This window comes from Colletotrichum phormii, assembly GCF_030913505.1.
Source record: "Colletotrichum phormii strain CBS 102054 chromosome Unknown BDP81scaffold_5, whole genome shotgun sequence".
In the NCBI taxonomy this organism is placed as follows: Eukaryota; Fungi; Ascomycota; class Sordariomycetes; order Glomerellales; family Glomerellaceae; genus Colletotrichum; species Colletotrichum phormii.
The window spans coordinates 2,407,136-2,423,053 of NW_026851447.1; the positions used below are offsets into that span (position 1 = coordinate 2,407,136).

General features: G+C 53.2%; 6 protein-coding genes across 6 annotated transcripts; 5 read left to right on the forward strand and 1 right to left on the reverse strand.

Moving 5' to 3' along the window:
• Positions 1-101: 101 nt before the first annotated feature.
• Positions 102-783, reverse strand: BDP81DRAFT_186347 (uncharacterized protein). Its single transcript, XM_060582357.1, has one exon. The coding sequence runs from the start codon at positions 743-745 to the stop codon at positions 212-214; it is 534 nt and encodes a 177-aa protein (XP_060448585.1). The 5' UTR covers positions 746-783; the 3' UTR covers positions 102-211.
• Positions 784-1,330: 547 nt separating this feature from the next.
• BDP81DRAFT_392009 (uncharacterized protein) lies at positions 1,331-1,641 on the forward strand (the record flags this gene model as incomplete). Its single annotated transcript, XM_060587640.1, has 2 exons — positions 1,331-1,381; positions 1,507-1,641. 2 exons carry the CDS (start codon positions 1,331-1,333, stop codon positions 1,639-1,641), a joined length of 186 nt encoding a protein of 61 aa, XP_060448586.1.
• A 2,430-nt stretch (positions 1,642-4,071) lies between these two features.
• BDP81DRAFT_186401 (uncharacterized protein) lies at positions 4,072-5,666 on the forward strand. The gene is made up of 2 exons (XM_060582358.1): positions 4,072-5,196; positions 5,496-5,666. Exons 1-2 carry the CDS (start codon positions 4,466-4,468, stop codon positions 5,542-5,544), a joined length of 780 nt encoding a protein of 259 aa, XP_060448587.1. The 5' UTR covers positions 4,072-4,465; the 3' UTR covers positions 5,545-5,666.
• Positions 5,667-11,143: 5,477 nt separating this feature from the next.
• On the forward strand, positions 11,144-11,934 carry BDP81DRAFT_186425 (uncharacterized protein). Its single transcript, XM_060582360.1, has one exon. The coding sequence runs from the start codon at positions 11,268-11,270 to the stop codon at positions 11,799-11,801; it is 534 nt and encodes a 177-aa protein (XP_060448588.1). The 5' UTR covers positions 11,144-11,267; the 3' UTR covers positions 11,802-11,934.
• Positions 11,935-12,575: 641 nt separating this feature from the next.
• On the forward strand, positions 12,576-14,105 carry BDP81DRAFT_186431 (uncharacterized protein). The gene has a single exon (XM_060582361.1). The coding sequence runs from the start codon at positions 12,817-12,819 to the stop codon at positions 13,735-13,737; it is 921 nt and encodes a 306-aa protein (XP_060448589.1). The 5' UTR covers positions 12,576-12,816; the 3' UTR covers positions 13,738-14,105.
• Positions 14,106-14,474: 369 nt separating this feature from the next.
• On the forward strand, positions 14,475-15,447 carry BDP81DRAFT_459268 (pyridoxamine phosphate oxidase; the record flags this gene model as incomplete). Its single annotated transcript, XM_060593520.1, has 3 exons — positions 14,475-14,954; positions 15,033-15,299; positions 15,400-15,447. The coding sequence occupies 3 exons, from the start codon at positions 14,475-14,477 to the stop codon at positions 15,445-15,447; spliced, it is 795 nt and encodes a 264-aa protein (XP_060448590.1).
• Between the last annotated feature and the right edge of the window lie 471 nt (positions 15,448-15,918).

Genomic DNA, 15,918 nt, shown 5'->3' on the forward strand with positions numbered 1-15,918 from the left:
ATACCAATGAGTGGGAGCATATAAACAGCATTAGAAGCATGCCAGGTTTGGCCTGGACTTCCCACAAGTTTCTTCCTCCAAATGAGCGAGAACTTGTTTTGGGGAGGAAAGCCAGAGCATACAAGGCAGGCACAAACAAAGAAGAGAAGGCGCTTTTTTTCTTTTCTTTTCCGGTATGGTTTACTGTGGTTTTGCGATTGGGGCATTTCGGTTACGGCATTGATGTCTCTCCTGATTTAGTTTCTTTCGTCATGCCCATAGAGGAAGAGGGGGGGCTAAGAGACTGGCATGCATGCTGGAGAGGGGGGGAAAGAAGCGGTGATGTCGTCCGGATGGCAAAAAGGGTTGAGAGAGGGAGGGAGAGAGAGAGACCAAGAGAGTGGGCGCGCACTAGGTATTTGCATTGGGCGTTGCCTTGGCTGAAAGCCATTGCCATTCCACACTGAATGTTGTTTGAACAATACATACAAAAGCAACCCAAAGTACGCTCGCGCTCGTTCGAGTGGCGGATATCCCCCGTTTGAAGTACGGACAATGTTTTGAAGGTTTGCTGTGTGAATACCTTGCTCTGATGACAACACGACGTCTGGATGGGCAACCGAACGGGTGAGTTGAGATGAAGAGTAAGGTATGTAAGTAGGTAGGTATGGTAGGTATCTAGGTTCCGATGCCCGCCATCCGAAGTGTTGTTCATCCAAAACTGTATACCAAACGGCACATGCCAAACCATGTTCGAGAGGGCCATTTTTGATCTGCGCCTCCGGCTACTGCTACTACTGCCTCCGCCTCCGCGTCATCTCGATGGTGGTTTGTGTGATGTGAAATGCCGTTGGGAAACTTGAGTTTGGTAGTAGCCAAACGGATTGCGGGGACGGTGTTTCGTTGAGATGCCGGAGGCCACCGTGGTGGCGTCACGCCGGAGGGGAAGGCACTCCCGGAGCCAGACGGTCGATCTGGGACCCTCATGTCCGGAGGAGGAGTGGGGTTTGAGGGAAAGGAGGGGGAGGGGAGTCAAGGGGCGGTGGACGCCTTTCTTCGTTTCTTTTTGTTTGCGTTTGTGTTGATATTTAGTTTGGGATGCCCATGATGACGGGATGGTGATGGCGGTGATGAGATGGTGCTGGGATGGTGCTGGGGACTTCGGTGCTTGAGGTAGATTCCATGTGATGAGAGGAGGTGGGACCAAAAGTCTATAAGAGGCTGGGTTTCTCGTCACGGTAAATAGGTCCTTTGATAGATCATCCAGACATCACACACTTCGTCTTCATACTCAACTCAAACAATCCCAATCAACTTGTTCAACCTTCCGATATCACGAACATTCCTCATCATGCCTAACCAGGTCACCAAAGACGATGCCTCTCGCATCCAGAGCACCCAGGTTCGTCACTTCCCTCCCCCCCTTGGTCTATACCTCACTCTTTGCATGATCAGGGAGATGAGTTGGGTGGATTATCTCAGTGAGGACCGTCTCTCCCGATGCTGACACCGACGATTTCTATGCAGGACAAGGGCGGAAAGGACATGTCGTCCGGCGGCTTCGCCGCCAGAGCCCAGGGCGCGGGCGACAGAAACGCCAATGCCGGGCTCGGTGGCCAGGGCGGCGGTCGGGGAGGTCAGCAGACTGGTGCGAAGAAGTAGGACGGACCTCTCGGACGAAGGATTTCTACAAGGAGTCAGGTGGCGGTTGAATGATGCCTCTGAGTTTCCACGGAGCACCTAATCTCTATTCTCGACACTCGTTTGGACTTTGGAAGTTATTTATATGGCTTATCTATCTACCTAGCTCTTAAATAAGGTTGAGTTGGGAGTTTGGTGGTTTGAGATGATGTGACATGTGCCTTTTTCATTTGGAGAGACTGTTCTGTGTGTAATGGCTCTCTCGAGAGATAGAATACTGCTCTTCCGAGTAAATCGTACAGCCCACATGGACCATCTCTTCTGTGGTCCGAAGATGGGTAGGCCAAAGAGCCGATGGGATACTTTTCTGCAATAAGAGGCCTGGCGACATTGAGACTGATGGACTTTGGTGTATGAAGACGTCCTTTCCACTCTTCTTCCAGTGATGAATGGCGGACACAACCTGCAGTAGCCCGGCCCGATAGAGTTTGCCTGAGAGCAAAGTCCTTTCGTCTTCTACTCTCACATGGATTTACGAAGGAAGAGGCAACCCACGACTTGGCCAAGAGGGAGGGGTCTTCACTTTCAACCTAGAATTAAGCTGGAGGCAGAGTCGAATTCGACGGTTGATACTTATGCCTCAAGTGGCTCAAGTTATGCAAAGGGACCCGACATCATCGCGAAGACGAGATCTTATCCTGCGTGGAGGTTTCTAAGAAAAGTGAGCAATGGCCACATGTTCACTTCCTCCCTCTCCATGGAGCCAGTTCAGTATCACAGCGTCCAGTAGGATAATCTCAGCCGTCTACGGCCCCCAAATATGCAGAAGCTTGTCACGGTGTATTTGCCACCGCCAACAAGGCTACAGAAAACCGGGATCTCCGCCCCAGGCAACGAGACTTAGGACAGGGGAAAGCAAAGGAACAATATACAGGGCAACAGAAGAGAATGCTATTATCTGGCTGCCTCACTCGAAAAACAAGAGCAGATGACTTGAACTCTTCACATAAAGTTACAGGAATAGCATCCATCCTGACTGCTTTTGAGACATGGCATGACTGGCAAGAAACACAAGTCAAGGAAGAGGCTGACCAACCAGCTTCAAAGTGTACAATCCTAATCCGAGGTGCCTGACCTGACCAAGTTCGCGAGTTCCCATGTGGCAGCCTCGTGGAGGCGGTGTATACGGCCGTGTAAGACGTTTTTTGCCCAGTATCAAAGAAGGTTGCTCGTGGTGGTGGTCATGAAGAATTGATACGTACCGGGACCTGGGGCTTGGCGGGCGTGGGATGCGGAGAGGCAGCCCAAGCGCAGCCGCGGTGACCAGCAGGGGTTGTACAGTGCTCTGACATAGGTGAACGGGCTGGTAGAAAGGCACTTTAAGCACTGTATCCCTCCGATGACGGCGCTTGTTTACCGCAATGCGCCTGCTCCACGTGCCTCCAAGATCTCCAAGTTCCACCCCCAACTGTCACACCTCCAACTCGACATCATCCAAGGATCAACATCTAGACCACAAAGAACCAACCGCGCCGTTGTGCTCTCCTCATGCCGTGCCCTTTTTCCGATTCATGCAACCTCCAAACTAAGCAGCCTAGACCAACTTGCCCTCTGACTAAGTATCCCGCGAGGCCCGCAAGCAGACCCCCCGGGATGAACCGCCGCCGGGTCAAAGCTCAGCCCCCTGCCCCCCGGAGCTGGCCCCGAATGACCCCTCCTCCATCGTCCACCCCCCCTCTGGCTCTGGCGCGTGAGACATGCCACTCATGCGCTCACCACAAACGACCACCCAAGTCTCACCGCGCACAACTTGTGAGGCCGTCTACATGACCTTGCCTCGGACTCACACCTAGGTCAGCTAAATGGGCACCCGACAACCTCTAAACCTCTTCATCGTCAGGTTTTGGGGGGGGGGGGCGCCTCAATGTTGTACACACACCTCTCTCTTCCCTGGTCCCCACACTCTGCCCTGCAGGGTACCTTGCCTTAGTATGAACAAACCAAGAGAAAGGGAGAAAGAAAGTTGCCCATCTACAGCCAAGACACAAACGTGCTAGGTAGTCTTGTCTGTGATGCCTACTACCCGTTCAAAAGGGTCCAGTTCGTACCAAGTCTCATCATCGTGCCGCACCCTTCCAAACGGCAGCGCGTCAGCCACCGAGTCGGCGCCCATCTCCTTCTCTCGCCCACGCGCTTGAGCCTCGTGCCCTGTTGCCTCCTCTCCCGATGACTCGCAGCCGTTCCTGCCTCTTCCCTGCGCCTACTTGTTTCTAGGGAAATGTACGAAAGAGTGACAGATTCTAGTCTAGTGACGAACATCCCAGAGCTCTGGGATCCAAAGTCCTATGCCATGGCACACCACATAGAAAGCAGCCTACCTTGTTTGATAGGATGCCTCCCCCTTTTCTCTAGATAGAAGAACCAAAGGCAAGACGAAGCCCTACCCGCTCCTCCCGCTCCGCCATGCAGCCCGTCTCACCCGGTCCTCACTTGGGTTTGCGAGACTGAAAGTCTTCTGCTTTGATCACCTGCATGCCGCCCAAGCTCCCGTGGTCTGCTGTCTTTATCCCACAGATCTACATATCAAGGCCTCGATCTGCCCTTCTTGAACTCCCGTCGGTTTTCTGGCCTTCTCTCGTCTTTGTCAATAGTCTGAACCGAAATCTTGATACTGCTCTTAACGAAACCATCCAGTCCAACTTCAACTTCAACAGCCTCGCAGCAAACCTTTTGACTTACACAGACGACGTACACCCACCCAAGTCTGTCACTCTCAACAACCACGTCAAGAACGCAACACCAACAACCTCACATCGAATCCGCGACTACAGTCCCCGTAGACCGGATGGCCACCCGCCGGTGGTACCTCGAAACCTCCCCCGACGGCAAATACCAATTCGTCTCCCTCAAACGCTCCCGCTCCCACCACCACCACCGCCATCACCATCACCACCACGAAGAACCCGCTCCTCCAGCCCCAGCTCCATGCCCAACCCCAACACCAGCACCACCACCAGTCCACCGCTGCTGCCGCGACGACTGCGCACACATCACCGCGCCCGAATACAACGACCTCCTAGACCGCGAACGCAAGCTCCGCGAATCCAACGACGTCCTCGCGCGCGAAAACTACGCCCTAAAATGCAACCTCCAAGCCTCCGACATTGAAGGCCGCCGCCTCTCGGCCCTCCTCATCGCATCGCAGGCGGAGAACCAGCTCCTGCGCGAGGACAATGACGGGTTACGGCGCACCATTGAGAGCTCGGGCGGGAACGCGGGCAAGTACCTGCGCGAGGTGGAGCGCTTGAAGCATAAGCTGCAAAAGGTGGAGCGGGAGCTGGCGGCGAGGTTGAGGCACGGGTTGCACCATCATCATCATGGGATTGGTCACGGGGTGGCGGAACGGATTGAGGAGTTGAAGAGGGTTGTAAGGGCGTGGGAGGGCAAGTTTGATGTTGTGGAGGAGCGTAATCAGCGGTTGATGAGGGATTTGAATGAGCAGCGGTGTGTTATTGCGAGTCGGGATGAGAGGATTAGGGAGTATGAGAGGATTTTGAGGAGGCATGGGTTTATAAGGTATGAATGAGTGGGATGGGGTGGATGTGAGGGATATACGTTTTTCTCCTTTGGGTTTCTTCTTCTTCTTCTTCTTCTTCTTCTTCTTCTTCTTCTTCTTCTACTCCGTCTCTCCGAGAGATGTGGACTTTGAGCGCGGTTGAGGATAAGTGTCTTCAACAGCCGGAAAAGAGTCTCTTTCTTTGGCAGGACCATTTGGTTTGGGGTGATATTTCATGAGAAAGCCTCGTTGTAAGTTCTATTCCTCTCCTCGAGATATCATGCCTTGAAAAAGAGTACTGACGTTTGCATCTTCATAGGCTTCCATCAGAAATTGCAGGGCATCGTTCTTATTGGATTGCGATTTGAGATAGACTTTTTGCTGACGATGGTTCATTGGATACTCCGTCATGCAGGCACTGCAAGATGGCTATTGGGTACGCTTATTGGAGCATCGCAGTTCCCGACCTTCGCTCACGACACCTTTCATTTGTTGACAACGGCTTTACCGGCATGGTTATATGGGTTTGAGCTTGGAGACATTCCATCAAGGGTATTTTTGAGGCGGATCATGGACAGACGGAGAGATAAATTGCCATCTCACACTGCTATTCATTTCATGTGGTAGGTAGTCTTGCTCGTGTTAGCTACATCACTCAATCTCCCAAGCCTTTTCCATTCATCTTGCAAGCATGAAAGCCGAGAACTCTCTCCAACACTTGTTACTATGTTGCACTTCAGCGTATGCCGAACCTCTCTGCAGCGAGGCAAACCGGCGTTGCGCCTCTTGCGACACTTGGGGCCACTTTGAGATGAACACACGTTTTCCATGACTAACTTCACAGTTTTGAAATGGTTTGATTCATTCGAGAGTTATCGAGATCTTGATCGATGTTGGTCGTTCTACATATCTAGGCTTGGGTCGACGGATTAGGTGGAAGAACAAACAAAACGATATATGCCATTTTCACTTTGAGCTTTCATCAAAATTACCATAAGTCAGAACATGGAACCACAAACCAAAAGTCTCTCAAAAAAAAACCCCCCCAATCTCATTGTGCGGTGGTGGCTGTCGGGGGGTGAGACGAACGACGGGCACCGGGTCACCAAGTCAGCTGTCTCGAACCGAGACAATGGGCCAGACTAGATAGACCCCATGACGCCATCCCGTTTCTTTCGTCCCTCCTCCAAAGATTACCTCCAAATTTGGTACCCGCATTCTCTACCATAGGACGGAGTACCTAGGTACAGCCAACAGCTCGGGATACCACTCTGGGGGATACGAAGGAAAGGCCTGTCAAAATGCAAGGGTTTTCAATTTGTGTAGGCTATAGCTGTACCCCGCCCCCTCCCCCGCCCATGGCCACGTCAAATCAGACGTAATGGTGTGCAGCGTAAGGCTGCAGCGTTGCCTTGGCGCCGGGGGAAGAGGGGAGAGAGTAGGACTGGCGTTACACAAGCCGTGGCAGCGCGCGAATGCGCGATTGCGCAAAAATGGCGTTGCGCGCAAGCAGGTATGCGCGTCTGCAACGGGCTACATACAGCGCAAGGATCGATATCCTTGTTGTTGGCCTCACCTGGCTGGCCCTCCTCTTTCTTTCAAGAGATCATTCTCCCCAACTCAGTAATTTCTATTACGACGCAGGATAAGATAGATAGAAAAGATAGATTACCAAAAGTGCAAAAAGCTCGGCCCCCTATAATAGGGAGCCTACGAAAGATCCGAGGAGACTCTTACCAGCCTCAGGTGTAATGATGCAGGGATTTTTACAAGTAGATATACGAGACTCGAACCCGGGACCTATGAGTGCGGGGCTATTCCGTCAAAGAGACATTCCCCGCTACGTCAAATGCCTTGGAGATAGTATTGAACAATTTTTTTTTTAATTATAGAGGTAGGCAGGTGCAGGTTCACAAGGTGGCGTCGACAGGATTGATCCGTGGTTGGGAAGGAGGGGCCGAAAAAGGTGTCAAACAACCAAAGAAAGAGTACTTTTATCAAGACAGCAGAAGTATCCACCTATAATGTATAAACACATTGTGGAAGATGTATCGAACAACCGTCCTACGCCCGAGCAATCAACGATAAGGTAGAAATAAAATACAAACAGAGGTAAGCAGGTAGGTAGGTATTCGGGGTGTATTCAGGGTTGCGTATGCCAGTTCAAGTTATGCGCCCGAGGCCGGGGTCGGTCGTGAATATACCCCCTCTCACCTTGCCAGAGTGCTGACACCGAGGTGAAGCGTACTCGGTCATCCTTGGGGTTTCAGCCGCAGCCGCAGCCGTACATCGGAACCATCAAAACTTCCCTGCAAAACGATCACACGCTCGTCTCTCGCTTCAGCAAGCGCGCGAAGGACCAGAAGTGGGAAGTAATCCGCGAGGCACAGAATCAACATGGGAGGGGTGCAGCCGAGAGAGGGTGAGTGAGATAAGCACGCAAAACTGGTCTGCGGCTGAGGAAACGAACCCCTTCCACTCCTTTCTATTTGGTATCTCATGTTTGTTCCTGGCTTTGTTTGAAGAGCAGACGTTCAGCTGGGCTCCCTTCCGCTTACCTACCATGTCAGCGAAACCGGGTGGGGAGGTATGTAGCTGCTGGACGTGGTTTTTCTTTCGATGGCGGTCGATGAGGCCCCAACAACCACCACCTTCTTAGGAATATCATATTGGTAGAAGCCTTGGCGCGAGCGATACCATCGACCTCCGAAGACGGGTGTTCTGAAAGGTGACGAAGACAAAACAGGCAGCCATCTTCACCATCTTCACCATCTTCATCGCTTGTGGGCAGATAGGAAACGTTTAGTGGGTACCCCAAGTACGTACCGCCAAGGGTTCCCCAGGCAGGGGGGGGGGGGGGGGTCAAGGCTGCCCGGCACTCCACTTTCCTTCCGTCGACAAATCAACTTACACCTTTCCTGCCGTCCGTCTTCCCCGTCCCTCCACTTCCACGGAGTTCCAAAGCGAATTGGAAATTCCAATACCTTCAAAGCACTTGGAGGAACATTGAAGGAACTTCGCATTTCACAATGTTCCCACCATTATTTCCCTCCCGATTCAGCCGTTGATTTCTAAGTTCTGCTTTGAAGATAGCAGGCAGCGGACGCTCCAGTGCGACGAGACTCGACAAAGTACCTGTGGACTTTGGGCATGATGAGAGACAACTCCGCCGATCCTGTAACAGCAACCTCTTTCATGGTATCTAAAGATTTATCTTGACTATTGAGGTATCGAATTATCAACCATATTGATTTGAATAGACGATATGTATCTCCCTAAGGTAGGCGAGCAAACCACACAAGACTAGAGCCCGCCAACCTCTGAGAACACGAGAAACGCACGTGTCGCTCATCGTTTCATGTCAACATCTCCGTGCTGATATCCAGATGAAAAACGCAAGGTGCAATACTTAGAATGACAACACTACCGCAGAAGTTTCAGTCTGCCGAGGCACAGTCATAAAAAGTACCAAGCATGCATCCTCCCAGGCGAGACTCGTACCCCACGTACCTACACTCCATATTTCGCCTGAGCTGTCGAATCGACCTTCTCAGAGAGAATTCAAACTTTCCGGCTGCAGAACAAACCAACGCATCGCTTGCATGCCCGATATCCCGCCGAAAGCCGAGTCACACGCGGGGGGGGGGGTGGGCCGACCGGATCCAGCCCCGAGTAGTAAGAATGTCTGAAAGCCTTGTGGGAACTCGAAACTTGGAAGGACTCACAATAGGATCTACATGCCTTGGCAGAACACGCAATGCTGTCTTTCCTATTTGTTCCAAGAGCACAAATGCGCCCTGGACATTCCGCGTCTAAACGTGAACGAGGTACGAGGATGGTGACTAGCATAAACGGAAGGATTCCTACGCTAGAGGCACGTAGTCGGCGAACTCGGGGACTCTTCACTCAAAGCCGGCGGCCCGTTGTCTAGGCCCGCTGCCGTGGGGGCCGGATGGTCTATTGGGCGGGGAAGCTTTCCTGTGATATCCATTTGCGCGCGCTTAAAAAGCTCTCGTTTCAGTGAGGTTGTGGATTCCAGCATTTCCGTACGGGTTGTACGGGTTGTACGGGCTTCATCCCGATCCAGCCCTGCTTTCGGAAGGCAAAGAGGTAAAAAGCCAAGAGTTGCCTTGCCGCCAAGGGAATGATACCGCCATCTAGGAACATCTCGAGATGGTGGATCAGGGGGTGGGTACCTGCCTAACCCGTCGAAGCTAGTAGAATCGGTTCATGGGAAAGTGTAAAAAGTACGCCACATGCTCCTCGAGATATGCATTCTTCATCCTTTGACTGGAACCTGATATCTATATTTGAGGGTTGTGGGGGGTTGTGTCGTGATCTGGCCTACCTGGGCCTAGTACTATCGTGTCTCCCAGCCCTATAGAATTGGAGACTGAGACTAAGGTAAGGTAAGGTAAGGTTGGTAAGTTCTGCCTACGGATACGGACAGGTCTAGTGTACGAGGAGCGTCCGGCTTCTCCCACCTTCTGCCAAGACACGATGGCGGCCAGGTTCTAGACGGCTGGCGCCTGGAGTCTAGTACGTACCTTAGGTAGACGGAGTAAGGTACCCACGGTGTTTCCCTGAGGTGACGACTGAGAATGTCAGCAATTAGAGCTTTTGGAGGGCAACAAGGAATAAGCTTCATTGGTCGTCGTCCGATGCTGCCATGCTGGGCTGTCAAGATTGTGTTTGGCAGGGGACTGCCTGCCCTGTAGGCTGTGGCTACCTTGCGTTGGTTAGCCCGTGGGGCGGTGTTCCGTTAGTCAGGTCTGTGCTTTAGCTGCCCGCTGGACGTCCACAGACCGCAGCAGCTTTCCCCACTGGACCTCACTTCATCCCGTCACTCAACACCACCACCACCACCACCACCACCGTCATCATCTGCGTACGGAGTACAGCCTACAGCCTGATCACCACCTCATGGGAAGTAGGTACGGCTCGCGGCGTTCCTCCCAGCGAACACATCATCGTGTCGGAATTGATCGATCCATGATCAGGTCGTCCATTGGTGCCCTCGAATGATCAAGATCGATCATCGGAACAAAGGTGCGAAAACAAACATGCCACAGTTGGCCAGTCCTGCACCGAGCACATCAATAGAACATATTGGCCTCAGTCACCAAACAATCATCTTCAAAGTCACGAATGAATCGCGTCCTGTCGCGGGGTGACTCACGACGCGGTTTCGGCTCCTGAGTCCTCCCCCCCCATGACCTTCCTTCCGTCTGCGAGGTGGGGTGGGGTCTTCGCGATGGCCTCACAGTAGGTAGTCTACACACGACGATCACTTTTTTTTCCCACCATCATGGCGAAGCTATTGGCCGCGAGGATAGGCATGCAAACGCGATACGCATATCATCATCCTGGAGATCGGACGAGGGAACAAAGAAACAGGTTCGGGGGCGCAGACATCGACGCAGAAGCATACGTATACGCAGACGCAGACGCAGACGCAGAAAGGGCCTGCAGGAACGAACCGCAGGAAAGGACCGCACAGCGCCAAGAGAAAACCCGTTGACCGTTCACCCGTTGACGTTCTCACCTTTTGTTGTGCGCAACGGCGATATTCTTTGGCGGCGGAGAGGCTCCGTCTGCGACAGGCCCCTCACTTGAGGCCTCAGTAGCGAGGACTCAGGACTGCGTGCTGCGTGCTGCGTGCTGCGTGCTGCGTCCTGACCTCACCTCACCTTACGGTGCTGCGACTGGTCTCGACTAGCGACGCACGCAAACGAGTGCTTCGTCCTCTCCCTCTGGTCCCCCTCTGGCTCTGGGGCTGCAAAAGCAAGATGCGGGAGGCCAAACGCTGTATGGACAGCGCAGCGGCAGCGTAGCCTGCCTTGAGGGGAGGGAGAGAGAGAGAGAGACAGTCGTGGGTTGGGCGAACCAATCTCCCGGGTACGCAGGCGTGGCTGGCCGCATTTGCGAACCATTCCGGAGACACATTGTCACACACAAAACGACAGGCACACTGGGAAATAAGGCGTCCCACAAGAAAATCCAGCAAAACGAGGCAACGGGAAAAGTGCGTTTCTGCCTTGTTGGCTTGCTGGCCCTGCTGGCACCTGCACCGCCCATCAGAAGTACGCCAATGAGAGCAGTTGCTGCCACCGAGAATTCTGGTCAACTGAACTCGAGCAATGCCCACCCCCTTTTCGGTTTGTCTGGTCTGTCCGACTTGGTTGAGGTGGGCTGTGGTGGGCTGAGGTTGGCTCAAGGGGATCATCTTGGGAACAGTCAGCAGAAATGGGAGTTGATTCCTGGTCAACCTCTTTTTCCACTTTGTTTTCTGCTTCACCCAAGGCAATCCACCGGACGGACTCACTCCTCTCACCACTGGATTGTCACTGCCACTGTCACCGTCGCAGTAGTCACTGTCGAGTCTCTTCCCGAGTCCCGCTCCCCTCTTTCACCCGTCCCCGTTCCCATCCACACTCTTTTTGACCAAAAACCCCTGTCAGTATCCCCCCTTTCGTCCCCTTGTATCCGTTACGGCACCCAGCCCAGTCCCTCCCGTCATGACATCCCTGCTCAAAGGGTGAACCCGCGATTCCGCCGTCCGTCCTGCCTAGCGAACTGCTGCGGGTACGGAGTAGGAAAAGGAAGGCTCGAGGTGTGTGAGTGAGCCTGTGAGGTGAGGGGATTTGGGGGACCCGCGATGCGATGACTCTACCTACTCACCTCACCTCGGACACACGCACTCACTCACGCACTGCGTAACTGCAAAGTCGCAAAAAGTCTGCAGCCAAGAGGCAACCAAACTGGGCTAAGCAGCTCCAGCCCTACATGGCCACTACCGAAGGAATACCTGTGGAATGTTGCTAATCTCCTTGTGCCTCGGAGCATCCTGAGTCTCTGCTCCGTACCTTAGCCTACGCACTTCGTACCCTACATGCCTACATGCCTACCTTACCCTACGTACCCGTTCCCGTACCCTATGCCTATGGCATGGAAGAATGAAGTATCTGTATTGTGGCTACGTACCCGGTTGCGGTTGCGGTTGCAGGGGTTGTTCGTGCGTTCTCCCTTTGCATCACAACTTTGCTGTCTGCCTCTCTTAGCTCCGGAGGCACAGCAATGCAATCCACTGCCAGTCACCCACACCAAATCCATCTGTCATTCTCCCTCCGCCTCCGGCTGCAACTTTTCCTCTCCGTGAAGGCTGCAATACCTACTTTTACAAATCTGGATAAATAAAATGTCAAAAGACGCCGCTTCTGCCTTTTTCTCCCCCCTCCCCTCCCTATTCATCCCTCAGTTATTACCTGCTCATTTCAGGTTGCGGCTATCATTTTCTCTATCCCAGACCAAAATAACACCCGGTCCCATCTTGGGCAGCATTCACCCCCTTATATACCCGACTTGACTCATCTTGACAAGGCACACACGACAAGTATTAACCCGCGCCTACCACCACACCACCCACATTGAATTTCAAAAAAATTCCAATTCTTTCTCTTTTCCAAATACACAGATCACCATCGGATCGCTCACAACGGACATTTCGCTCTCACTTTAGTCGCGCCAGTCTTCGGCGAAAAGGCGTCTTGCCTTGGACATTGGTTTACACCGTCAACTCACAACCCGACCGTTGATCGACAATTCCACGGCCGCCCAGCGCCGCCCAATAACCACCAACCATGTCGTCCGCCAACAGAAAGGAGCCTCGGGTCACCTTCCAGACCCCGACCTCAAAGGGCCACCACCACCGCCAATCGAGCGACTCTGGCATTTCCGAAGTCAGCACAAGCCCTACCGCCCAGGACTTTTTCGACCTCGAGGAGAAGTACAAGAAGCTGCAGGACGACTATGCCCTACTCAAGAGCGAATACAAAGCCCGCTCCGCTGCTCTGGAGAACAGACTTGAAGTTCTCAAGATCGAGAATGGTAGCTTGGACCGTGAAAAGGAAAACTTGCGCACTGAAAACAAAATCCTACGGGAGGATCTCCGCAAGGCCCAACGCAACAGCCCCCCTCGAGAGTCGACAAAGATGTCTGGCGCACTTCCTAGCCACCCGCCCTCTCCAAAGGAACACAAGGAGAGAGAGCACAGGGAGCCCAGAGAACACAAGGAACCCAAGGAGTCCAAGGCCTTGCGTCGCAGCGACTCTAAGCACCGCACCCGCGGAGAGAGCAAGGTTCGCAAGACCACCGAGGACAAGGAGCTCGCGAAGCGCTGCAAGGAAGACAAGGAGCGCCTCGGCCGTCGCTTCGACCACAAGGACGACAAGAGCGTCTCCAGCGGAAGTTCGAGGGCTAGCAAGAGCAGCTACATTGAGCCCATGGGCCCCAGCGCTCCTCGGCCCGTTTCCGTCGTGGAGCCGTCCCGTCCCCGTACCAAACGCTCCGAGTCCACGTCGTACTCGGTCAGACCTTCCGTCATCACGACCACAACTGTCACTGATCCCTCTGTATACGACCCGCGCTCTCCAGGCTACGCGGACCACGAGAGTCCTTTCGGCTATGACGCTGGTGCATATGGTCATGGTCATGCACAATACGTTGAGGATGGCTATTACGCACAACCTCCAGAGCCCTCCCGCGGGAGGTCGCGTCGGTAAAGCATCCGACACAAGCAAGCAAGAAGCAAAAAAAAAGAATTGGCCAAGCCCTGTGTGACACACCACCAACAGGCAAGGGTGATTTTTTTTTCTTCTTCTCCTTCGCTGCGGGAAAATACGTTTACGATAGTCTGCATTCAGCCACAGGAAATTCTTCATCCCCTGGCAAACGCAGCCTCCAACCGATAAGGCGGTGCGGGGAGGGAGGCTTGAAAAGCGTTCTTTTTCTGCGCCCTTTCTCCAAGACGGGATGGGCGCTTTGAGGCGACAGGTGGACCCCCGCACCGAGTCCGGGCGCAAAAATCTCACTTGATAGTAAGGGGATGAGACGCCCGATTGACGCAATGAGTCGGTTGACTCATCGCTCGTTGAAATTCTTCGGCGAACTTGGCCGTTTCCCGAGGCCAATTGTTTATTTCAAGAGTCGGAAATCCGCCTCCCTCCTCGAAAAGGGGGGGGTTTTTTTGGTTTCCTTTTTTCTTCAGTCATGTATCAAATCCTGTACTAGCTCTCTCATGTCAACAACTCGATACCCAATACCCAATACCCTTTCATGTTTTCCACGATATATCATCATCTATATACCTGAGTTTCATTCGAGGTCATCACATGTTTTCATCAATTGACGTCAATTGACGACATCCCAATATAACATAAAAATCTTTTAAAACAAACAGACAAACAATTGTCCCAATCCATATTAGCCATAAGCCGTATCTGAGCCCCCCGCCGCAACTATGAAGCTGTACCACTCCATCAACCCCGACCTCGCCGACTGGGCCGCCCGCCAACCCGTCTTCTTCACGGCCTCGGCCCCAACCCACCACCCCCACATCAACGTCTCCCCCAAGGGCCTCTCCGCCCACTTCGCCGTCCTCTCGCCCACCTTGGTCGCCTACATTGACCGCACCGGCTCCGGGTGCGAGACCATTGCCCACAGCTACGAGAATGGCCGGCTGACGCTCATGTTCATGTCGTTTGGCCCCGCCCCGCGCATCTTGCGTCTGTTTTGCAAGAGCAGGATCGTGGAGTGGGATCACCCGGACTTTGACTCGTGGATGAAGCGTATTATTCCGCAGGGTCCGCAGGGCAAGGCTGGTAATAGGGATTCGTATGATGGGGCTAGGGCTGTGGTCATTGGCGAGGTGTGGGAGGTGCAGACGAGCTGCGGGTATGGTGTTCCCATGGTGCGGAAGGAGCTTTATGCGCCTGCGACGGCGTCTGAGGACGGGACGCTTGAGAAGGCGCAGCAGCAGCAGCAGCAGCAGCATCACGACATTGTCGACAACGATAAGGATGAGCCCGCCAAGAGCAAAGACGAGCTCTCCGTCTTTGAGGAGCGACCCACACTCGACTTTTACTGGAAGAAGCGCGTCGATAATAATACCGTCAACAAGTACCAGGTCGAGACGAACCGCACCTCCATTGACGGCCTGCCTGGCTTGAAAGCCGCGAGGCGGGATGCCGGGGAGACGCTCTGGGTTGCGGATGCCAAGGCCCAGGTCTTGCGTGCTGCGAGGGAGACGCGTGGGGTTGTGTTGGGGGGTTTGATTGCTGTTTTGGTGTATTTGCTCACGGGGGTTGTGGGCGGCTTGGTGGTGAAGTGGCAGGCTTCGAGGGAGCATAATTGGATTTGGCCTAATTGAGATGGGGACGGGAAAGTTCGTGGGTGGGAAGTTGCTGGTCTGGGGTTTGGTTTGGTTTCGTTGAGGTTTGGATTTAAAAAGGATAGATAATTGAATATTAGTATGTGCGAAATACAACCTGGCTGCTCTAGTAAAGAACGTGGAGGAATTTCTTGTCACTTATGAAGCTATCGCGGAGTTCCAAGTACGGGAAGACAGAGAGAGAGCTTGGATTCGACGATGATCATCCCTCCTTCGCACTGCGAATAGAATCTAACTAAACCATTGCGAGTCTCGAATCGATTGATTCTATCTTCTGAGACTAATGCCTACTTCCTTCCCATACTCTTCGACCACTCGTGACTCGCGATCTTCGTAGACTAAGGTAAGCTTACTGGACCACCAACCACCAACCACCAACCACCACCTCTCCCGCCAAACCCTTCGCGCAGATCAAATTCGACACCACCTCCTCTGCAATGCACAATGATGCTGGTAACGGCGGGTGATATCGTCAAAACTATCGATATTGTGGATGGCGCGGGGGGGGGCAACT

Coding starts and splice junctions, on each gene's coding strand:
- BDP81DRAFT_186431 (XM_060582361.1), top strand. CDS start 12,817: ATGTCGTCCGCCAACAGAAAGGAGCCTCGGGTCACCTTCCAGACCCCG.
- BDP81DRAFT_186401 (XM_060582358.1), top strand. CDS start 4,466: ATGGCCACCCGCCGGTGGTACCTCGAAACCTCCCCCGACGGCAAATAC. Junction 5,197..5,495: donor AGGAGGCATGGGTTTATAAG/GTATGAATGAGT, acceptor GCATCTTCATAG/GCTTCCATCAGAAATTGCAG.
- BDP81DRAFT_186425 (XM_060582360.1), top strand. CDS start 11,268: ATGAGAGCAGTTGCTGCCACCGAGAATTCTGGTCAACTGAACTCGAGC.
- BDP81DRAFT_186347 (XM_060582357.1), bottom strand. CDS start 745: ATGGCCCTCTCGAACATGGTTTGGCATGTGCCGTTTGGTATACAGTTT.